Raw genomic sequence first — 24,341 nt, forward strand, 5'->3', positions numbered from 1 at the left:
AAGTGCACATCTGCACATTCAATGCAGACGTTCCAAATGGTTAACCTGTGCGAACTTGTCTCTTCCTCTCTTTGTGTCGCCACCCGGGCACCCAGCATTTTCGACCAGCAGCCCAAGCAGCGCGTGCCTTTTGTGAGCGGCACGTTCCTGGACAACTTTGAAGGCAAGCTGCTTCTGGCCGGGAGAGACACCCTGTTCGTGCTCCAGCCTGTACCCTGGGAGGCACAGGTGAGCGCTCCTGTGCCACCCGGTGGGTCCTTTAAAGGGGCCGTGGAAACAACAGAATTTTGGTTCATTCAAAAAGTTGCCTCGTTAAAATCATAACTGACACCACTTTTAACGCACTCTTCGCTCAAATAAGTTGTATAATTAGGAAAAAAGGGAATGGCCATGCGACCCACTAGCCCATTTCCCGCAACAGGACCTACGATGTCATATGCGACAGCTCTGCGATTGGGTGAGGCCAGCAAGCGCAAACGCAAATTAGGCAAGGCTCATAAGCTTGCCAAAGGAGCTATTTGCACCTAAATGTAGTGTATATTCATTTTACAGCAGTAAGAATGGTGGGGTAAACAATGAAAGTTACGAAAATGCACGTAAGCATAGAGGTACCGATGCATACTGCTGTTGGTACTGTGCACACTATGCTTGTTTTAGCTGCACAGCAGTCCACCGCTTTGAAGTTGTCTTACACTACACTGGTCGATTGGCATAAGTGATGTTGTCTTACATGACCCTTTTTTTCGAGGATACCCCATGTTTCACAAAATGATTACTTTCTACCGTAACAAAAACAAGCCAGGTGCAAATACGGTCAAAAACAAAGCAACGGCGGACAACGGTCTGTGGATGAGTATGGTAGCGCCATCTGGGAGGACTGACGGCAAGCAAGGCTGCAGAGCCGGATGACACACTGGGAGTTCAGTAAAACGTGCTGTTGGGCTAGTTGGTGCATTATGAATTACGAAAATTGTGCTGAATAGACAAACAGAAGAAGAAAGACAGACATGCACATTTGTCTGTTTGTCTATTCAGCACAATTTTCGTAATTCACTGGAAGTTCGTTTGAATACTCGCACTTATGACTTAATTACTAACACCGCGAAAACACACGATGTGGTGGGAGGGTCAAAATTTTAACCTAACTTGATTAATTTCTCAGTGAATACGGCATCAGTTGCTGCCAGACAAGCGCTGGGGACACTATAAAACACCTAATCTTTCGAATAAAACAAACTTTTGTTTTCTCTTCATGGCCCCTTCATGGCCTGAAGGCATTGTTGTTGTTGTTGTTGTTGTTGTTGTTGTTGTTGTTTGTTACTGTCAGAAAGAGAAAATGGCTGCCGCTGCAAAGAGTTGAGTTCATCTGGAAATGGAACCCAGGTCTCCAGAGTAGGGGTTGAGTGTGTTACTACTGTGCTATCTCAGAACGGTGCAAGTGGTGGAACAAGAATGATTTTGGTGCACGCCACATGGCAGGTGAACGTAACCAAACTTGAGTAGAGCAGCCGTGATGAACTCTGGTTTTGTGGAAGACGGGGCGTGAAGCACTGCCGGTCTGCCAGATGAAGCAATTCACACTGAAAAACGAAACAATGAAAGCGAAGAAAAAGATGTTAACACTATGTGCCAGTAAAGAAGTCTGCCAATTATTACTAGGCTTTCAGAACACGTAAGCAGACTTAATGGTTCGGAGAAATTTCGGTGCTGTTTCGGGATGTTTTTGGACGTCAAGTAATCATCTCGGGATATGCGATCATGAAGCCAAACAGTGACCTACACCAGTAGCTCATTGCGAAGATGGATGAAACAGCTTTTGGTATTGTCGAAATCAGGCTGGGCATATAAGGATGAGACGTTAGCTGGGAGAGAACAGCTGGACGGGGTCTTGAAGATACCGTAAGCAATGTTGGGGAAGCCACGGGGAATGAACTTATGCAATCTTTGGTTTAGATATGTCCACAAGTCTTAGTCCACAAGTCCACAATAAGAGGGAAAAACTTCGTTAGTCGGCGAGTTGGGGGCTCATGGCTGAAGCTTGGTATTGCAAGTTTAGTTCATACGTTAGAAGCTCGTTAATTCGAACTGCAAGGGGACGCCGCCTCATTTCGAATCAATGAAGGCTCGAAGTAACTAAAGCCAAGCACAAAAGACGTACGATGCCATTGTGGAGCAGTACAGCATGTGAGCAGTTAAATGCCTGAAAAAGGCCGCGATTGAAGCCTGCCTTTTATGCTTGAAGGCGACAGCTAGAACTTTTTTTTTCTAATGAGTGAATGTAGCTGAAGGCCTACTTCCGCATACTGCTATACTGAAGATGAGACGGGCGGCATCTAATCCGGTCATTACTTCCAAATGTAGGCTTTTCTTTTTGTAGGCTGGGGGGATTGGCTTCTGTGGGTGACAAGAAATCTTCCAATTCTTCTTCTTCTTCTTCATTTGTGTCCTGTCCCCCGCAACAGGTGCAGGCCCTGCTGGCAGACGAGAAGGTCTCCGAGGCACTGGAGCTGGCCAGGCACTCCAACAAGTCTGGCCTCTCACATGAGCAGAACAAGGAGGTCAGGGCCCAGCGTCTCTCTCCGGGTTGTCTCTTTTCACAGAGAAGCTGTCTAGCAAACCATAATTTTTCGTGTCCGCAGTTAAAAATACCAAGAAATTGCCGAGCACACATGGGAGCACGGGCCTCGCGGTGATCACATGGCAGTTAACAAAACTAAGAAAATGTCTAGTGTTCGTGTGTGCATGCCCCTCGACAACCGCCCAGAATCCCCTGTGCACGTTTGTCATGCCAAGCATACCCACTTAAAGAGATTGGCCAAGATTGTGGCAATCGCCCGGCAGTTAACAAAACCTAGAAAATGCCAAGCGCTTGTGTGTGCGTGCCTCACGGCGACTGCCCAGTGTCCCCAGTGCACATTTATCAAGCCAAGTATGCTTACTTAGCCAAAGATTGGCCAAAAAAAAAAAAACATCTCCAGCATTCGCCGTAATCAGGACAACACTTGCTCAGAACGAGAAAGTCATGTCGTAGAGTATGCCCCTGCAAGGTGATGTTCAATGATTATCACTTCCAAAAAAAATGAAAGAAGCATACACTTTTAGCAACAAAGATGGAGTAAAGTTAGTTACAGACGTGAAGAAGCAAATCGGCTGTAATTGTGGGCTTCAACCTTCATGATGGTCAAGAAGGCTACATACAGCTCCGCTACCTTCAAGTCTTACGTGTTAGTGTGAGCTTCCTTCATTTTTTGCTCTCTAACCAAATTATCGTGCTTTTTGATATGCTTAGAAGCAACATGCACGTTGAGGCATCTGTAGTATTTAAAAATATTTATTTGCAGCCAGAAGTTTTTCGTCCACTTGCCTCCACAAGTAATGAGGCTAGATTTTGTCGTGTGCTTTGCAAAAAACAAGAATGAAAGAAACGCCACCGACTGTGCCGCTTCGCTTGCAGATCTTGAGGAGGATCCAGCTTCAGGCTGGCTTCATCGAGTTCTCCAACCTGCAGTTTGCTGAGGCGGAAGAGCTCTTTCACGAGGGGGAACTGGACGTCCGAGAGGTGGGGCTCTCAATGTTGCGTGGGTTGTTGTTGTTGTTCTAGTAGGACAGGGGTCGGCAACCTGTGACCCCCAGCACGTTGTCGGAACCCTGATACCTCCCCCATCAATTCCTGTCTGAAGTCCGACACACCAGTTTTGACCCCGAATGGGGTTAGACAGAAGACAGACAAGATCAGAGAATTGATCGTTTCCAGTTGGAATTTTCCCCTATCTTCACACTTAGCGAGATTATTGTCAATTATTGTCAAATCCCTGAATTTTGTCTTCTTGCCTGCAAAGCCCCCCTTCCCCCTTCCCTCCTGATTTGCCGCCAGACCTCTGCAATGTTGGCTTCATGCAACTTGGCCCGCCACCTCAAAAGGTTTCTGACCCCTGTAGTAGGACATTCGTAGTTTGAGGTAACATTTATTTATTTATTTATTTATTTATTTATTTATTTATTTATTTATTTATTTATTCATTCATTCATTTATTTATTAGTAATACCCTCTGGGCCAATTGCATTATAGAAAGATTTCTATAGTCATGTCATTTATGCTGCGACACAGTTGGACATTGAGCACGCAGCAAACATCCCATCTATTCAGGAAAGTAGAGCAATGCTGGTATGTTTCTGCTTGTTGAAAAAAGAAATGTGGCTAGCTTTTGGTACATTGTCCTTTTCTTGCTAGAAAAACTTTTCTGGTTTGCTGGCCGTTAAAACTGGGAGTGAGCTTTTACTTCCATGCTACTGCAGACATTCAAATGTGCCTTTCTGTTCATAACTGGAAAAATGGCTTGTGCTTGCAGAGCTTCTACTTATCATTTTTGCCAAAACTATAGGCCTGAATAAAGGGAGCAAAGAATAATGCAACATTATGAGATTGTAGTTCAGAGGGGCATGCGAGAATCCCCTTTTAGCTTTTTAGCGTTTTTTGTAATCGTTAAATGCAAGGTGAAGACCCACAAAGCTTACGCAGTGGGACATTTCCATTGAGTTGTACGTGAAACCCAAACGCAGTACCTGGCAGACTTGCGTCACTGGTCACACTTGCAATTGCAAAATGCTTTTAGCAATTTTTTCGCATTTTTAGAGTTGAAAGTGGTTTCGTTGCACCGAAACTACAGCTGGTCGATGAGGCATACTGTAGTGGAGGGCTACAAGTTAGACCACTGCGGGATCTTTTCAAATTCACATGAACAGCTTGACATGTAGTCATTTTTAGTTTTTCTCCTCCATAAATAAAAAAAGCTCGTGGCGGTCTAAATTGAGCCTGGCATTCCATTTTCAGGCACTTTGGGTTTAAGTTCTGCAGATTTTAATGAATTCTAATCATTTTTGCTGAATTTTTTTTTAATCGTTCACTAGCGGGGGGAATTCAGTTTCGCCTACTGACTGCAGAACTCCACTCACCAATAGTGCATTCAGAGCAATGTATAGGCAGTACTAAACTATGCGTAAGCGAGCTGTATAGTTAGTCTATACTGAGGAGAACTGACAACCGGTGAAGCACCAGGGTAGCACAGTGCTTACTGAGAGACGGCACTAGAAGTAGAGGAAGACTATGAACTCGATGGAGAGATGAAATTAGGGAATTCGGAGGCAAAGACTGGACTAGGACATCGTAAGACCAGAGTGGATGGAGGGACATGGAAGAGGCGTTAGTTCTACGGGGGACATGAACAGAATAACGATGATGATGGTGACGTGATGATTAGCCTGTTCACTCACTGACGTATGAAGTGCGCCAACCCGCAGGAAACATTTATAATTGCTCATTACCGTTGACTATTATGACGTACGTCCTTCTCGGGTTCCGTTCTTTTGTTGACGCTGATGGTGCTGCGTTTTCCTCTTGGCCACCGCAGCTGATCAGCCTCTACCCCGAACTGCTGCCTGCCTCATCAACGTTCAAGAGGACCTCGCCAAAGTTGCACGACATTGACGGCGTGGTGCAGATGTGCGGTGGGGACGAAGAGAAGGTGGACAGGTGTCGTCGCTTTCTGGCGTCCTACTTGGAGGCGTCCAGGCAGCTCTACGCCGACTGCCGAATGGTGAGGGGACAACCGGGCCAGTGGGGGGCAGGTTTTTGCCTGACCGCACTATTGAAAGCAATCTATCGCTACCATATTTTCCCGTAGATACTAGTAAATGAGAATGTAGGTCTGCTCCCCATTTTGCCGTTTGAAGGAGGTGAGGAAACGAATAATAAGGCTCTCATTAGGGGCGACTTTCGAGTAACGCAAGACAAAGCAATGGAAATTCCTCGGGGCACCGAAGTCTGCTAACATGCTTTGAAGGCCTGGTGTACTGTTGTGACCAGTGCCATTTATATGCATGTCCACCCATCAACACAGCAGCCATGTTAATTTATCTTGTTCCACTTTAATCCCACTTGAATGCACCTTAATCCACACCTTAATCAGTCGTAACCCCTGCCTTAATCCACCTTATATACCTTAACATTTACCTGTTAATGCATCTGAGAAATCATTGACTTTAGCCACTATTAATCACCTCTTATGAAGGGCTGGACATGCTTTGGTTAGCTCTGGCCTCCCTTGGGCCACGTGATGTTTTTTTTGTACAGTCCTGGCTGCGCGTCTCCATCTCATGGCGACAAGATTGTTCAAGTTCAAGGTCACCTTCCAATCAGACATACAACGCTTTCGCCCTAAAACAATGCCGACATTTTTACTGCCTATGAAAGTTGTGATTTCGTAGTTATAAGCAAGCAGTTGGTGAAAGGCTTGTCTATGTGGAAAATCTGCAGGAGTAGTGGGATGTTCCTTGTGTTGCATCGTTCCCTTGCCCGAGGGTGGGAGCTGTTGAGTTCTAGAACTTGCTTCTTCGCCACCAATATGAAAGATTGGCACCTTCACAGCCAGTGATACAAATTACTAGTTGTAAGTGGTTCTTGTGAATGGTGCATTCTTGCAGCAGTGGTACAAGGTAACTGTGAGGGCTCGTTGCCAAATCCACTGTTTGTGAGCATATGTTCTTTTGCTCCCCTCTGTGTGCGTGTGCGTGCGTGTGTCACGCGGTGTCACGCTTTTTAGAGGCAAATACAGGTAATCTTGCTTATCAAGTTATCGAGGAGGCACCTCTGCGTGTTCTGCCAGGAGCGTCTGCATTCCCAGCTAGCGCTTTTTGACATTTAGTTATAGGCCTACTTTTAGCATGACATTGCAGCCAACGCAGGGATGTTATTGTCAGTAGTGTTTGCAGCTGAAGCAGTAAGATGTGCTGAAGACAGTGGCTGATAGTGGGACAAGCGTAACATTATGTAACAAAAACAACAATGTGTTATAGCAGATGGCAGCTCTTCAAAAGTGTAGGCATTCTGACTGTGAATATCCATAAGGAAACGTCTTGAGGAACATAAAAGAGGCTCTCATCCTGCAGTGGACATAGGCAGGCTGATGATGACGATTTATCGATCGAACAATCAATTTTATTGGTGTGTGAAAATTATACATAGGTTTATATACTCAAAGTGGCCCCAAAGTGAGAGACTGTAGCACAATGATGGCATACAGGCCAAGTTGTTTTTCCTTTTGCTTTTTTTGGTGTCCTATCGTCGCTTTTTCTTTTTTGGTTGTCTTTCCTCGCCCCCTCATCCCTTCAGACATTTCGTGATCTCTCAATGCAGGAAGTGAACAGTGCCCTGCTCAAGATCTACGTCTTGATTGGGGACGACTCGAAGCTGCTGGAGTTCCTGCAAAGCAACGGCAGCATCTGCTGCGACCTGGCCGACTGCGCGCAGTTCCTCCAGAGGCACGGGCGACCACACGCTGCTGCACTCCTCTACCACGCCCACAAGGAACACGAAAGCTGCCTGCGACTCTGGGCCGGGTCAGTTACTGTTGTCACCCACTGTTGCACTACAACGGCTGGAAGGGCTGACCCCAAAATAGTGGCGCGATCTGCGTTACGAGCTTGCTTTTGAACACTGCTGTGTTCGCCTTTCCTTCTGTTGCTTTGAAAAGCTGTGCGGTTGAACATGAGGTTTTACATAATCATTGAACATTACTATGTAAAACATCATTAAAAACTAAGTCTAAGGGGTAGTTGAACTTTTTTTGTTATAACCATAAGTTCATTATAGTTGTCAGTCACTTCTACCGCCAAGTACAAAGCCAGCAAAAATGTACTGGCTATCTAATCTAACATAGCAGCCCACCGTGCAAAGAAACAATTGTGTTATGGGGAAGAATAAAACGAAAAAGGACAGCAAGCGTTTGCTACCTTAGTTGCACAAAACAGCACTCTCTGAATGTAATGGCTCTCTTTGCAACAAAAAAGGCTATGATCGATTTTTACTGAATCTTCTTCATGCAAATGATTGCTTTTGTTGCTGCAACTGCCCTCTTGAGTCTTTAGGTTCAATATGAAGTTTGTGTTGGCCTAGTTGGTGTTTGCTCAAAAACACTGCCGTCGAACAAAAATTCAAATCTATGAAAAAGGGAGGTGGGGCTCAAGCAGTTGGTCCATTTCCCCCTTTGTCTTAAAGTTATTTTTTTACTTCTCACTGCAGCCTTCTCTCTGGTGAGCTCACGGACAGCACATTTCCAGGGCTCGAGTACTATGTGAACTACCTCTGCAGGTACGTAGGCTGCACTGTCAATTTTAAAGACGATAGCCTTTCTTGGGCTACTTAAACACAGAAGCTCTGGTCTGTCTGTCTGTCTGTCTGTCTGTCTGTCTGTCTGTCTGTGACTCGATTCAGCCACCCAGCCAAAGTGAAACAGAAACTGCGCAATAGGTTTATATACCCACAGCCAAATCTAAACGTCTAAGTTCGGTGGCAACGTTCATACTTATCAACATTGTTGAACAAGAATAAAACATTACGCAAATATGAGGCAGAAAATCAATACATAAGTGATATTAGCAGTGTTCCCTTATAAAAAAGTTCATAGATGCTTGATTTTTGCGATACAAATGAAATACTACATCCATTGCACAAAAAAAAAAAAAATCACTCCGTCGCCCGCTGTCGCCCGCGCCACTGTAGCTCCTGATGGCATTTTCAGAACTCAAACAGCAACAGTAACAAAAAGCTCCACTAGACAGGTTTTACGTTCCACTTGGGACGCACACGGAGTAGGGCAACTTGGTTCTATAAATGTTGGAGTAGGGTGCCTCGATTCACGCACGTCTCTGTCGAACGGCAGCGCTGGCATCGAGGCACCCGACCTGGAGCAGTGGAATGCGGTAAATTTAAATTTACTTGAGCAAACCTCTAGCGTGTTATCTTGGGAGGAGTGAGACGGGAGAGTGACAACATGAGAGGTGAGTGGGAAAGAGAAGGCATTTACTTGGCAGGCGCACCAGTCGACTGTCGTCTTTTGTCGACATTTGCAACGAAAGGAGCAGATATGCAGCAATTTTTTTGAGCTGCAAGCATAATTGAATGAAATTAAGTAGCAACCTTTGACAGACTTCGACAATTGCATTGTTTGAAAACACCAGTGTCACAGACTCGAGCGCCTGGCCTTTGGAAGCATTTTGTGCTGGCCTGTGTGGAACGTCACAGAGCAGCCTACTATCCATGAGGCATGAATTTGTTGTAAGGGGTGAGGGGGCGATGCCAGGGGAAAAAAAAGAAATACCATGGTGCCTGTTTCGCCTACTAGTTAGTAGTGCATTGTGCAATGGCACTCAAGGAAAAAAATCTGGAGTGTTTTACGGCTGCATGAGCTCAATACAGTAGTAGTGGGACAGACGAGTGTTACGGATCGCTACAAACCCAAAATTTACTGAACACATAGTGGATAGGTCGGGCCTTTGATGAAACTTTTGAAATGCGTGCGTGTGCACACTAATAAACAAACCTGCCTCGCATTTGGTTTTCCTTGTTCCGTTCGCAGGCTAAGCAACCACAAGCTGCTCTGGACGTTTGCAGAGCTGGCACTTGAAAAGGACCAGGAAATGGGAGTCAAGGTACGCCATTATGCCTGGTTGGCATGAGAGCATTTGTAGCTGTAAGCAGATATAGCCCTCCTCCCCCCCCCCCCCCCCCCCCTTCCCCCTCCAAGCCCCATCTGCCAATTAATCATCATCATCATCAGCCTGTCTACACCCACTGCAGGGCAAAGGCCTCTCCCATGGGTCTCCAATTATCCCGGTCCTGTGCTAACTGCTACCAATTGATGCCCTTAAACTTCTTTATCTCATCTGCCCATCTAACTGTCGCCACCCCCTGCCCCGCTTGCCTTCTCTAGGGATCCACTCTGTTGCCATTGATGACCAATGGTTATCTTCCCTTCGCATTACATGCCCTGCCCACCCACATCCATTTATTCTTCTTAATTTCCACTAATATGCCCTTAACACGCGTCTGTTCCCTGACCCACTCCGCCCTCTTCTTGTCCCTTAATGTTACCCCTATCATCTTCCATTCCATTGCTCGCTGAATCGTCCCCAATTTAATCGACCTCCCATGAATATGCCAGGTAATATCAATCTCTCGATCGCAGGTATTCACGGAGAGGCCGCCTGACGAACCAGAGGAGCTGAAGCCCGACAGTGTGCTGGAGTACCTTCACCGATTCCCAGATGCTGTCATGTGCTACCTGGAGTACCTCGTGTTTAGGAAAAAACTTGAGGTGAGTGACGGGAGTCGTTGATTCGTTAGGAGTTAGACTGAGGATGGGGGAATTGGCAAAAAAGGGCTTTCCCTGTGCTTTACTTATGGTAAAGCACAGGAAAAACCTTCGTTCCGCATTACTTACAGTAATGCGGAACGAAGGTGAAGCAGAAAGAAAACAGTTGTTTGGTGGCTAAATCAGACAAAATGTAGGCACAAAAATTGCACAGGCAACGTGAGGAGGGATGTGAGAGTGGCTGTTTTCCTTTGTTGCTCTTAAAACCCCTTCTTTTACAGTTGTTGTTTTACGTTTACTCACTCAAATATTAATTAAGGAAGCACATGGGTCTTTGATCACAAACTTTATTTTTACAGTTATGACGGTAAGAATTGGGGGCATATGTAGTTTTTCATTCTGATTGTTGATATAAAATTTGTTTTTGTGTAAAATGATCACATTCATATTTATTCAGATGTTTATATTTGATTTTTTGACAGCCTTTGTAAAAAAAGACTGCTGGATGGGTGCAGCTCAACAAGGTACCAGTGAACTGTGCACAAATAAAGGAGTGCAATGAGACTAACATCGTCATTCTATCTGGTCTGTAGCAGAAGTTATGACCGTTTGAAGTTTGGGCCTGGAAGGCAAAACCGGTTTTTCTGGTTGCCACCTTTCAAGCACAGTCTTCAAACAGCCGTTACCTCTGCTACAGACCAGATAGAATGATAATGTTAGTCTTATTGCGCTCCTTTATTTGTGCACAGTTCACTGGTACCCTGTTCAGCTGCATCCCTCCAGCAGTTCTTTTACAAAGGCTGTTGAAAAATCAAATATAAAAATTCAAATAAATTTGAATGTAGTCGCTTTAAACAAAAACAAACTTTATATCTACAACCAGAATGAGAAACTACATATGCCCCCTGAAGTTTTCTTGAAACTGGTTGACTGTTTGTAGTCGTATAACGAGCAATAGTTGAAACGTTCGGGCCAGATAGTATACGTAGATCGTTTGCGTGAGCTTCGACACTGTGCATGAGCTTCCATTACGATGTTCAACAGTGTGGCTTCTGGTGTTGCCTAGTCCTTGTGATTGATCTATCCCAGAAGTTCTGTAATTGTAGCCGCAGTTTGGCTCACGCTGGGAGCTCCTACAAGGTGCTTGAAACAGTAGAGCCAAAAGAAATGCAAAGGTAGCTGGAAAAAAATACCAACAAAAAGCAAGTATCAGGCACAAGCTGATTTTCAACTCTGTTTTTGGTTGGACGAGCGAGTGATTACGCATTCCTGAACTCGTGTGTACCGCCGTGCTTTTTTCAGAAGGAGAAGTACCACACGTTGCTGGCAGTCATGTACTTCGATTCTGTCCTGCGCTGCCTCAAGGAAAATGGCCCCAGTGGAGACTCGTCAAAACTGAAGGCGGTGAGGTGAGTATTCACAGCTCAGTGGATGAAAAAAGGAAAGAAAAAAAAAACTGCTCCACCGCTTATATGGGTCACAAGACAGATGGCAGAGACAGGTTGGAATGTAGCGTGTGGTTTGATTAGTTGGTACAGTAGACATCACTAAGAGTAGACACTGCGCTAGCTAGGGCAAGAGCAAAAGCAAAGGTTTATTGAGTAGGAAATATTCACTCACGATTGGTGTTAGAAACTCAGCCCAGAATTATTTGAAGATACTGTGGATTTATGAACAACTGAGCTCAGAAGCCAAAAGGGTGCCGTTTACTTGCACCTTTCGGCCATGTGCACTGCTCATGACGGGGAGTTTGGAAACGCATTTTTTTTATTCAAGTTGCGCCCCTTCTGTGGTTGTGCTTTCTAGGGACAAGCTTCAGCACTTGTTGAGGACGTCGGACTATTACCGGGTACAGCTGATGCTGGGCAGGGCCCTGGAGAACAACCTGCACCAGGAGTGCGCCATTCTGTACGGCAAGGTTGGTGGCTGTCTGAACTTGCATATTCAAGCGTTAAAATAACTAAGCCGGCATACGGTGGTGAAGCAAGTTTAGGCTCTTTGCATCCTACTTTCTACATATGCGGGACCACCAAGTTGAACCCATTGAGAAGCTTGAGCGCATGTGGGATGAACTATGTTTTACGTAGAAAGGGCACCAAGAGGAAGGGTTTCGGTTTCACGAAATTTTAGAATTTAACCTAAAGGGTTGGGTACTGAAAACCAAAACTTGCTTTCTGGGTTGCTCGTAACCCTTCGAAAGAATGAAAAAGTGGGTGCATTTAATGGCACCCTTTTTTCCTCCTCCCCGCTTTTCCTATCTGGTGCCACTTTTGTCAGACTTTTTGTTGCATTTTTTATCACACTTTTGCTGCAAGGTAAACGTAGTTGCTCCTTTGTTACGCAGCACACAGTGGCAGACTTGTTGTAGCATCGAGCTTTTTGAAAGAGAGGGACGCGAAGCGTTCGGTTGCTCACTTGAGTTGCATGTGTCGAAACAGAGTTTGCCGGCTGCTTGTTTTGGGTGCACCCACACACACTGTTCAGTTTTATGAACACCTTGTTCACCTTGTGTTTGTTGCGTGGTGAACAGAGTTTCTTTTTCCCTAAAAGATCACGACATGTTCTGTTACACATTACATTCATAATGAAAGGTTGAAATGTTACCCCCCCCCCCCCCCCCTCTCTCTTTTTTTTTTTTTTTTCCTTTGTGAGATCAGCCCTGCAAGCACCCGGACACACGGTGTAACTAACCTTTATGCCTGTTGTCAATAAAATGTCACGCAAATGCTGAAATCAGTGGCTGTGGATACTTCCGAACCAGGTACCCCTCCAGAGTAAACATGTCAGGGGCCAAAAACACTGTTTTAGATAATCTATCAGGTGCTTTTGGCATGCACTAGAGCCTTCCTCTAGAAATCTCGGTTGCTACGTCTTCACCTTTCTTGTCTTCCCAGCCATCTCGTCCTTATTGGAAGCAGTCTAACTGTCCACACTTTAGACACCACCACATTTCTATGGGTAGCATCAAAGTGTACGGATGAACAGGTCTTGTTTTTGGCTGAACAAGGGTGGAGTGTGGCAGTTGTTGTCAAGCAAGGCAGCAAGCATTCGGTAAAATACAGATTTAACGTTCTCAACATGTTCGTCAAAGTAAGGGTGGAGGCATTCGTTGTGTATATGAAAAGCTGAATTCTTGTGACCAGAGCAGGGCGTAGTAAGTGACCATCATCATGTTTTAGACAGGGTCCTTATGCACCCAAATAGAATACCTTTGGATTTTCATGCCCGTGTTGTAAATATATTAATAATCAACATCAACATGTCAAGGCCACGAATAGCTTACTCTGGGGCTTACTCTGTGTGTGTGCATGGTGTGGGTACCCCTCATTGATATTCTCGTCGCACTGGCCCCCTTTCTCTGTGCCTCCCTCTGGTGGTGGCAGCTGGAAGACCATGACAAGGCACTGCGCATCCTGGTTCACCAGCTGAAGGACTACAAGGCGGCCGAGGACTACTGCCAGCAGCTGTCGCGCGGTCGTGACCGGCGCTTCCAGCACCGGCTGTACCACGCCCTCCTCGCGGTCTACCTGGACAGCAGCCTCCCGTGCGTACCCCTCTCTCACTCTCTCTTTCGTGACTGTTCTGCTCATAGGCTCTCTCACTGAAATGACGCAGTCCTTTTTAGTGGGCAGGTTGGTTGCTATCGTAGAAAATTCGTAGTACCAGCGAACATTACACTGGATGAAATAAAAGCAAGGACAGAACACACGGTAGTTCAACTTGATTTCTACCAAAAGAGACAATGAGCAAAAGAAACAAGCGCACATGCACATGAAGAGAGAGAAGATTTTTTTTCAACGCAAAAGTGTTGTATTCCCGGATACGCCAAGATTTTGATGACGTCATATCTATCACGGAAATGACACCAGCACAATGAACACAGGAGAAATGCCAGAAAAGGTTTCATTGACGCGGATGGTGCTGTTGTCTAGGAGAGGTGAAGTGAAGTGGTGCATCATGATGCTAACAAGCGCGGACAGTTGGTGTAAGCTGTGTTGTAGCGATGCCGATTGGCAAATGGCACGAACGCCGACTGATTTGATGCAAAGAGAAACCCCGGCGGGCAGCAGAACGCGTTTGCGTGTGCACGGTTCAAGCTACAAATCCTACCACTCAAGTTTCGTAAGCTGAGCTTGTCGCACCGCAACCGTCTGCCGTATACGCCACGGAGCAAGACCGGAGTGGTCGCGCCTTTCCTGAAGTTACCCGCTAGCAGGACTTCGCTGCAGATTTCGCTGCACATTTCACTTTTGTGCTTTATTGATTCCCATAACAAAGAAATCAACCACAATTTTTTTTTTTTTTTTTCATCTTTACCCATCGCTTGCTAGTACGCTGAATTCCTTAGCTGTTCTTCCGGTCATCCTGTTGCGAGCTCAGAGCCCAGTCAGTGTGATTAACGAATAAAAAAGTTGGAAATTTAGGATTGAGCCCTCTTTTGAAAGGGCAGTAAGTAGCTCTTAATGCAGGAACACTTTGGTGCATTGCGTCGTGTGTACAGCTGTGTATGGAGTGGAGCTAGTATGAAAGAAGAGGAATCCTGTATAACGGTGGCTGTCGACAGAGAAAAAACTGCTTATCCTCATTCTTCCGTTCCACCACGTGCTGTGAGAATGCATGATTGCCCTTTTGTGAACTGTCAACACTGCACCAAATGATACCGCATTCAAAAAGTACACTCACGAGCACAATGTTCAGTGCGAGTTTAGCAACCCAAGGCAGCCTAAATTGGCCCAGTGTCTTCCACTGTGGTTGAGCTTTCCTGAGTCAAGCCCAATACCTGAACAACGGCTCAAAGAAGGTAGGCTAACCCAGTATCAGCTTGCAACTGACGCAAGAATGCATAGGAAGTAAAGCCACTCTAAAAAAAAAAAAAAAAAGTATTGGTGAGCATAAGTAAAATTTTGTATGCAGAGAATGGAGGCTAGCACAATAAGGGTGTACAAAAATGGCCGCTGCAGCAGGCTTCTGGAGAAATCCCTCAGTATACTAGGTAGGAGCAAATACGGCGCAGCGTGAAACAGGGTGAAAAGCCAGAAATAGCCAAGCTGCGGTGCATGAAAGACAGCCTCGTGCGAGGTTTTGTCTCCAAATGAAATACTGCCATTAATAACGACAAACGTTACGAATGACAGACCAACAAGGACGTAGCCTCCACAGTTGTACACAACTCATCCCCACTTAAACGCTAGCCGTGCCTGTTTCATGGGTTCCGCGATAATTTGGCTGACTGTGCAAGAAAGTCTTTCCAGTTTGTCTCCGTCGGCACAAAACACATTTTCGGCGATGTCCAGCACCTTGCAGCTGACCACCATAAACAAACAACCAGGCAATAGAAGTTTGGCAGTAAGACACGGCGACGGCTCCAAAGATCGCCACAATGTAGTGGCGATCGAAGAGGGAAGCCCAATACCTGAACAACAGCTCAAAGAAGAGTGGCTAGCCCAATATCAGCCCGCATCTGACGCAAGAGTGCGTGGAAATTAAAGCCACTCTAACCTGCCAGCTTGGACGAGCCTTTTCGAATAGAAAGAAAAGGGAGCACTTTTTGCGGGGCTAGCAGAAGATAGGTACTCAAAAGGCTGTCTTTCTCTGCAGGAACATCCTGATTTAACCAGATCGTTTAGGGCTCACTGCTGAAAGATGTACAGCAGTCTGGACCTCAGTGGTATTACTGCCTTCTGCATTTTTGCAAAAGCAAAGCTGTCATGGTAACATGCTGACTTTGTCTCATCCAACCACGGACAGTGTGCACAGAGCAGTGTGTCTATCCTGTCATCTACATATCGTAACATATCGCTACATATCGTATCTCAGCATCATAACTTTTAGTGTCAGGGAATTTGAGTTGCCTGCTCAGCATTTGTTTCTCTCCGCTTTCGTCGCAGGAAAGACGACCAGGAGGCACTGCTGCCGGCTGCGATCCAGTTGTTGAACAGCGAGGTGGCCGAGTTCGATGCCGTGAAGGTGCGGGTTGATTTTGTCGCATCGTCGCTTGAAAACCTGCCACTAACTTGTGTCTCCATCTCGCCGGAATGAAGCCGTGCTATGTTTCAGTCACATTGTAAGAGTATTGGGTGAGAGAACGTCACCAGCATCTGCGTTGCTGTAACGTTCAGCTTCCGCAACATGCCAACAGATGGCATTACCACATGCGGATCTCATCGCCTCACTCACGGGGTTTGGCGCGGTTTACAAATGGGCGCTTCACATCAGTTTGAGCAGTATGGTCAAGAAACCTATCATCATCATCATCATCCTGCTCAGGTCCACTGCAGGACAAAGGCCTCTCCCACTGACCTCCAACCGCTTTTGTCATGCGCTAATCGAGTGCGCTGTTTACCGCCGAACGTCCATATTTCATCCCTCCATTGTGTTATTGGCCTTCCCCTTCATCTTAAAGGAGCCATGAAGAGAAAACAAAAGTTTGTTTTATTCGAAAGATTAGGTGTTTCATAGTACCCCAAGCGCTTTCCCGGAAGCAAATGATGCTTTATTCACTGAGAAATAAGGCAATTTAAGCCAAAATTTTAAATCTCCCGCTAAAATTGAACATTCCGTGACGTGTACAATGGCGTCATAGAGCCGGTCCATGAAACAGATACTTAGTATGTCGACTCCATATAGCACCCACACGCGGGAGTCGATCGAGACGGCGGCCATTTTAAAAATACTAGTAAAACCTAGTGCACCCGCAGCCCTAGTCATGGAATCGCCTGATCCGGAGAACAAAACTCTCGCTGAGGAGCTCGGGCTTGCATTTAACAACCTCACACCACAAAAACGCCCAATGCTTCTAAGTGCGCGAGCGGCAAGAGTTGTGGGATACGCGGTGGACGGGAAAGCGACCATTCCGCGATAGCCACAACAGACGAACGCCCAGCCGTCGGCACCGCTGCCTCGTCAGCCCCGTCGCGACGGACGAATGTAGACTGGTACGTATGTGCCGTATTTTGATTACGGTTAATAATAGTTCAATTTCAGTAGCAGTATCGCTTATGCCAGTTGGCCGGTGTCGTGTATGGAAAGCCGTTCGAAAGTACTCGAACAAACTGAAGTTTTCAGTGGTTGTAAACTGGAAACGAGCTCGTAACGACAGCAGCAAGCCAACACCATTCGAAACTTACGCGACGACTGGCACTATCTCGTCGCTTCTTGCTGTTCCTTACTCCCCTCGTTTCTATTTTTACCTTTGCTGGTTGGCGATATGACGGCCAACCTCCTGTGAAGGGATTACGATACGAAGCAAGGTCGCGGCTGTGCGTGCTGGAACGGTTCGTTGGCCCCGAAGAGCCTCGAACCCGAAAATTCGTCTGCGCGACGGCGAGATGTCGAGCTCGGCCGGCGCTAGTTTCGTATGCATTGGCGCACACGCTTGTGAGTTCGTTCGGACCTTCAACCGTTTACTCCACCGTTCTTTGTCATAAAAAGAATGTGCAGTATGTTTCACGGGCATTTAGCTCGCTATGCAAACTGTAAGCCCTGCCTAACATGCGTTTGCTTTTGCCGGCCTCCGCCAATCGCAGAGCATTCCCAAGTGACATCACAGGTTCTGTTGCGGAAAATGAGCTGGTGGGTCGCATGGTCATTTCCTGTTTTCCTAATTATGTAGCTTATTTGAGCGAAGTTTGCGTTATAAGTGGTGTCGTTATGGTTCTAACGAGGCAATCTTTCGAATGAATCAAACTTGTGTTTTCTGTTCATGGCTCCTTTAAGGGAGGTACCGTTCTAGCTGGTGGTATTTTGTTACACGGGAGCGAATGAACATGGATTAATCAACGGGTGATGACTAAATTACCCTCTTTAGGCACCCGTGGCTATGGTGATCAAGTTCTATTTAGAGCATACCGTTTCGTGACAGCACCAGAGCGATGTGTGAAAGGAGTACACCAAGGGTTTTTTTTTATTTTTGGGGTACTATGTTCCCTACACCTTTTGAGGCCACCCGTATAGTACAGATCACCCGTATATCAGGTATACTGTTTGGTTTCGTTTTTCTTGCACAAAACATGTGAATGACCAATATGCCAATTATGGCATGGTCATTTATTAGTAACACCCGAACTACTCTTACAATTAAACTCATATACAGCAAAAATTGATGCAGCACTTGTAGCCGATGAGAAAGGCAGTATGTAATGCTAAAGTTATCTGTAGTCACCATTTGATGAACTGTTCGCCTCAGCATCAGACTTGTTCCTACCAACGCCAACGTGGGCAGTGCATCACATCAAAGCGGACGGATGCATAGGCACCGTGTATATTGATGTTTCTGTGAAGCATAGGGGCATTGACAAACCCTGTAACTCTTTAAGAAGTGCTGTCATAGGAAAAAAGACACGCTGATACAGATGTATATTTTTGGCAAACACTTTTAGCTACATCAGCATCAAGTGTTGTGAGCATGCTACTTCTTCGCAAACATACAACAGAAGGAGCTAGATTTGAACCCGTCGTCGTACCTGCTTACACAGGCTTTTGATCTTTGACAATTAGCCCGGTACTCTCTCAAAAATAGAAGGCACAGTGTCCTTAGAAAGTTGGGCTCTTCGTTTGCCCGGCATTAGACAATTACCTTCGACTTCAGAGACCGTGTCTTTAAAATGAAGTGCAATGTGCGTTTTACCCATACGGTCTGTTCGTGAAGTATGCAGTCTTTGCGTGGTATGGCTTGCCTCCGTGCCTTAAGCTTCGCCTCGTCGTCTGGGGGCTTGAAAAGCGAGCACTGCTCTTGGAACAACTTCTACCCACCCTTGCAAAGTGTCACGAAACACTTTCCCATCTATCACTCAGCTGCATGGTGTCGTTTGCTCCCTAACAGCAGTTATTGCATCAAGCTGCCGCTCTCCGCGAAGCACGTCCTGCAAGCCATTCGCTCACCTAAATAGTTTCTGACACCATGGTCTCAGCTGAAGGTGTTCTTGCTTTCTCTCTCACTTTCAATTGACATTTCTTGTGCTAGTAGATCAATACAATAGTCATGCCACTCGTTTTCTATTGGGCACTTCCAAATCTCAGTGGGGAAGGTGGCATAAGCCGCCAGCCACCACAACTGTCACTCGCATGTTACCTAAGGGAGTAAGATAGAATGACATGCTGATAAGTTTATTTTGACAAATGGTAAAGGATAGTGATGAGCTGCTAAAGATGCTACCACAACCTGGATATTGGCAGACTACAACAACCTAGTGAAGGCCAAGAACAAGCTGATTAGGTTGCTATGACAAGCTGGTGTTGGCTGATAATGAGCTTATGAGGTTGCTGTGATAAGCTGATAATAGATGATGATGTGCTGATAAAGTTGCTACAATGAGCTTATAAAGGCTCCTTTTCCTAACGTGTAAAGCACGGTATTTAAGATGAAGGTCGACGAAAGAGTGACAAGGACAAGCGCTGGATCAGTTGTACAGGCAGGCGATGAGCCGATAAAGTAGCCGTGACAAGCCAATAGAAGTCAACAACAGCTGATAAGCTTGTTAGGCAAGCCGATAAAGAACGATAATAAGCTGATGAAGCTGCTTCTGAGCGCGCGCTCCCTGGGTGTCGTGCAGGTGCTGCAGCTGCTGCCCACGGACTGGTCGGTGTCGCTGATGGACCAGTTCCTGACCAAGGCAGTGCGCACCTCGCTGCACCGGTGTAACATGGCGAAGGTCGAGAGCGCACTGACCCGAGCGGAGAACTTGCAGGTGCACTGGCGGGCTGCCCTGCTACACCAGAACTCCGTGACCCTCACCGATGACAGGTAGTGTGCGGTGCGCCCGTCCTGGGATGGAAGATTTGAAGAATGCAGTCAAGGGCCCAATTTGGCAGTTACCGTATTTTCACGATTCTAACAGGCACCTTTCCTTGCTGAAAGCACGTTCTCACTAAATGTCATCTTTGCTTAGCGATGCAAACGTGGTTATGGTCCGAGTTGTACTGTATCTGCATGATTCCAACACGCACATTTCTTCGCTGTAAGCACATTATCACTGAATGTCTTCTTTGCATGCCGCTATGAACGTGCATATGTACATTCGCATCGCCAAGCAAGGAAGACATTTAGTGACAAGATGCTTTCAGCAATGACAGGTGCGCGTTGGAATCGTGCAAATACGGTACGACTCGGGCCATACCCACATTTGCATTGCCAAGCAAACATGACATTTAGCGAGAACGTGCTTTCAGCAAAGAAAGGTGCACATTAGAATCGTGAAAATACGGTATTATTTGCATGCTTTTAGACCTTCCTTGCAAGGCACATGCTCGCTGCCTCAGCAGACAAGAAGTGTCGGCGTGCTCATACCATGGGTGATCGAATGGGGCCTAAGATGGGGTTCTTCGGCTGCATTCTACTGCAAATTTCTCTGATCTCGCGGATATCTGCAGGTTGTATTGTTGTAGAATTTACTGAAGAATTTTGCAACCTTTGTAACAACTTAATAAAAGAACTTGTCATTGACACAGATGAAAGGAAATTGGCTCTGAAATAGCTGCATTTCTCAAGGGTTCAAGAAATGGGTTCTGAACTGGATTATGCGCTGCTTTCACTCAAGCTGCCACGTGCACTTTCGTGCCAGTTAAATCAGCCGTGCGATGGCATTGCAATTCTATTGGTGGCCAGGCCACACTAAGCCCCAGTTCAAGGTGTTTGGTGGTTATGCGAGGCTATGGGCGACATACATGGTAGGGTGGGGGAAATGATTACTGGCAACTCACCAAATTGAGGTAGTCATAGTTCATGACCAGAGCAGAGATCACAGAATTTGTTTAATTTTCAGTAAAGAATTACTGTTTCCAAGTGTGAGGTGAGCCTGATCTGTCTAATTTATCTCTGGACCAGCGCGCCAACAATTAAGAAAAAAACAAAAAAAATTTTGTTTTGTATATACAGGGTGATCAAAGTTAAGCTGACAGATTGTTTAAAAATTAGGCGCTTATATGTGCATAAAGACCACCACTACAGTGAGGTTATGCGCCCAGGGGGGCACAGAATGAGGTGGCAACTATTGATGTCAGTGGCTTAATTAACTGAAATTTAATAACTAACTTTTTAGTGGCTGCAGTAAGCAGGCATGTTTGTATTGAAGAGTTGGACGCAATCGTGTTTCCATGCAGTTCCATTTGGCAGAATACTTCTAGCGCATCCGTACTTTGAGATATCGAACTGCGAAGTTTAATTGCCATTTGCATGACTACGCATGCAAGACAGTGAAGATCGGGGCAAAGCGCCTCCCTTTTGTTCTGTGTTTTGATAACGGTTACACCTACTCCGGTTTTCGATAACGCCATCCAAGACTGAAAGGGTGCCAGTTATTACTTTTTCCTATGCCTCCACCCCGTCGTCAAACTAAACACCGTACACAGCAGACACGTCACGAAAGGGTGGAGCCTTGCACCGGTCTTCACTGTATTGCATGCAAACGACAATTAAACTTCGCAGTTCGATATCTCAAAGTACGGATGCGCTAGAAGTATTATGCCAAATGAAACTGCACGGAAACACGATTGCGTCCAACTCCTCAATACAAACATGCCTGCTTACTGCAGCGACCAACATCAATACGTAGCTACCACTTCATTGTGTGTCCCTCTTGCCGCATAACCTCACTGTAGCGGTGGTCTTCACGCGCATATAAGCGCCTAATTTTTAAAACTGTTGGCTTAACTTTGATCACCCTGCATACATATATATTGGGGGGCTTCTGTAGTGTTATATGCCTACAGTTCCATGTATTTTTTCCGGTCTGCAAACAAATGCGCTCAAGGCTCCGCATGTTTTTTGACGCACAAGTTATTTTTTGTCATGAGGCATTGAAAAACAAGTCTCAGTGTGTGTGCCATTAGCATGCGGTCACCACCAAAGTCGCATGCCGTTCGAAACATGGTTTGGACCTCAAGTTTACATATGCGTCTCACCAGTTGAATTTGCACCTCGAGCATATTATTTAGTAATAGGGGCAATTTGCAAGATCAAAACATGACTTAGACCACAAGCTTATATGTCTCGTCACTTGGGTTTGCATTTTGACTAGATAAGTTATCAATACTCACCATATTCAAAATCAGTTGAGTGAAAGTAAAATTGTGTGTGTGTCCGTATGTGTCGTTCTTATGGATGACCGCTGTCCATTCTCAAGAGGAATAAGATTTGCTTGTACTTTTCACCCAAATTCTGTGCAACCTTGTTATGTGCTACAAAAGCTTTGCTGGTCATCTACCTTCTCAGGGTGGAAGGGCTCATGGTTTTTTCGCGCTACTGCAGTGCCACGGTGGCGGGAAAAAATGTGTTTCCTTTTAAGCGCAGAGCACTTTAGGGGCTCACGTTGTCATTGTAGCTCGCTGTAACGGTCGATGGCAAACGACTACCTTTGAAAACCAAGCGGCTTAAACACTAGTCATCACTGTTCGAAACTCGTGAACCGCTGGTGCTTGTCTTACATCTATCTCCCGGTTGTTTAGCGCAAAAAAAACTGCAGGTACATTTGAGGCAAAATATATGGAATTAACCGGCAGTGTTCATTTAGTTAGGAACGCTCGTTGGGTTGGTTGTTACGATAGTAAGCGAAAAAAGTGGCAGTGCAATGCCAGCACGTCCGGGAGGAAAAGCAAGCACAAAAAGAACAGAACTCCTGCTGGCGCAGTTTCAGGCAGGGGGCACGCGAGCACTGCGAAGGTGGGAAATTTGAATTGCACTGGGTTGCAGCAGTGAGCGGATAACGGCGGTACAGCCCATTATGGCAACTCACTGCTCTGCACTTCCGACAGCTTTCACGTTGAGTATAATGGCTTTAATTTTTGTGTCTCCCCGCTTCCAGGACATGCAACGTGTGCCAGAGGCCCTTCCAGGAACCGTCATTTGCCTGGTGCCCCGACGGATCCGTGGTGCATTTGAAATGCATGAAGAGCACGGGCGGTGCCCAGGGACATTCCAGGGACAGTTCGCGAAGCAGCCCCAGATGATGACGCTAGTCTGCTCCATAGGCTTACAATTATCGCCTGGTGGCCCCCTTGCGGACGTCCCACAAGAACTCGCCCCCTCGGGCGTTCCAACGAACAGCTAATGCAGTAGAACAAGTCAGCGTCTCCCGTCTCGCGCCTTCTTCGGCTGTGAGGCGCGACGGCGGGCGGGCGCTCCACATCGACCCCTTCCTTGTCCCCGAGTTAACACCTGTACAGTGTCACTGTGTGCTGTCCACAGAATAAATGTATTTATTTTCTCGGCCTGCAATGTGTTTTGAGCAGCTCGGGTGCCTTGCGGGGATTGAGGATGCTTTAAGTGGCATAAGTTCACTGTGTTATGCCGCAGTATGGCATTGGTATTTGTTGTGTAGTTAGGTGGTGTATAAGATCACGCTAATGCAGGACACGCTTTGTGTGGAAGGTAGCTACAACTTTTTTTCTTACTTGACATCGAAACAAAACCGCGTGTTTGTGAACAGCAATAATTTTTTGAGGTTGATCAGTTTAATCTCTGTAATTGTTAATTGTTTAGTAAGGCACTTCTCAGCTCAGTGAATACCAATGTGTACAACTATGTGAAAGGTAGTTGCAAGCTTGCAGCTTGGGCTGTATGTATGTCGCACTTGTCTTAACTTATTTTTGTGCTGTTGTTCCCTCCATTTTTTATATCTTGATTGTCTCCCTCTTCTATTTAATTTCTTGTTTCCCTTTCCCATCCCATGCATTATTGCAACAATGGGCATTCCAGTTGAGAAAGCACTGTTTGGGGTAGAGTGAATTTAGTAGCATTTTGAAATTGGGATGTAAGGTGACCTTTTTATCCCTCTTGGGGTGCACCATGATAACTGCCAATGCGAAACTGGTGGTGAATTTAGCGTTTAGTGACAAAAAAAAAAGTAATATGTGTCCATGCCTAGCTTAGCTTAGCATGGCAGATTATGTGCTGTAAGAAGAATTTTGCTGCAATGTCTTTTTTTTTTTCTTGCCGAAATGGCTCAAACGGACACCTGTGATGCACTTTCAGAGGACGGAAAACACCTGGAAGGAACCTGCATCTGGTTAAAAGGTAATCTAAGGTAGAGTGCCTTCAAGTAAAGCTGCAACCTACCCTTCTTATCACATGCTAGATAGATAGATAGATAGATATAAACTTTATTGTTCATGAGATGGTAAGGACGAATCGGCCGCCTCGGTCCAGGCAGCCGCTGAGGGCCCTGACGATGTGGGCCGCCAGTTCCCGTTGCTCTTGGA

At 45.9% G+C, this 24,341-nt stretch overlaps 1 protein-coding gene across 1 annotated transcript in view; it reads left to right on the forward strand.

Annotated features, from left to right (window-relative positions):
* Positions 1–23,353, forward strand: part of LOC144162846 (transforming growth factor-beta receptor-associated protein 1 homolog) — a 38,905-nt gene extending 15,552 nt beyond the window's left edge. Inside the window, exons 9-22 of the mRNA XM_077693547.1 lie at positions 96–228; positions 2,463–2,558; positions 3,455–3,559; positions 5,409–5,594; positions 7,193–7,395; positions 8,078–8,146; positions 9,414–9,486; positions 10,023–10,151; positions 11,451–11,557; positions 11,955–12,066; positions 13,532–13,692; positions 16,037–16,115; positions 19,700–19,890; positions 22,946–23,353. Coding sequence (XP_077549673.1) covers positions 96–228; positions 2,463–2,558; positions 3,455–3,559; positions 5,409–5,594; positions 7,193–7,395; positions 8,078–8,146; positions 9,414–9,486; positions 10,023–10,151; positions 11,451–11,557; positions 11,955–12,066; positions 13,532–13,692; positions 16,037–16,115; positions 19,700–19,890; positions 22,946–23,090 — 1,789 coding nt within the window. The 3' untranslated portion in view covers positions 23,091–23,353. The remainder of the gene's footprint in view (positions 1–95; positions 229–2,462; positions 2,559–3,454; positions 3,560–5,408; positions 5,595–7,192; positions 7,396–8,077; positions 8,147–9,413; positions 9,487–10,022; positions 10,152–11,450; positions 11,558–11,954; positions 12,067–13,531; positions 13,693–16,036; positions 16,116–19,699; positions 19,891–22,945) is intronic.
* The last annotated feature ends 988 nt before the right edge of the window (positions 23,354–24,341 follow it).

This window comes from Haemaphysalis longicornis, unplaced genomic scaffold, assembly GCF_048455015.1.
Source record: "Haemaphysalis longicornis isolate Haplotype H1 unplaced genomic scaffold, Haemaphysalis longicornis Haplotype H1 scaffold_12, whole genome shotgun sequence".
Taxonomy (NCBI): domain Eukaryota; kingdom Metazoa; phylum Arthropoda; class Arachnida; order Ixodida; family Ixodidae; genus Haemaphysalis; species Haemaphysalis longicornis.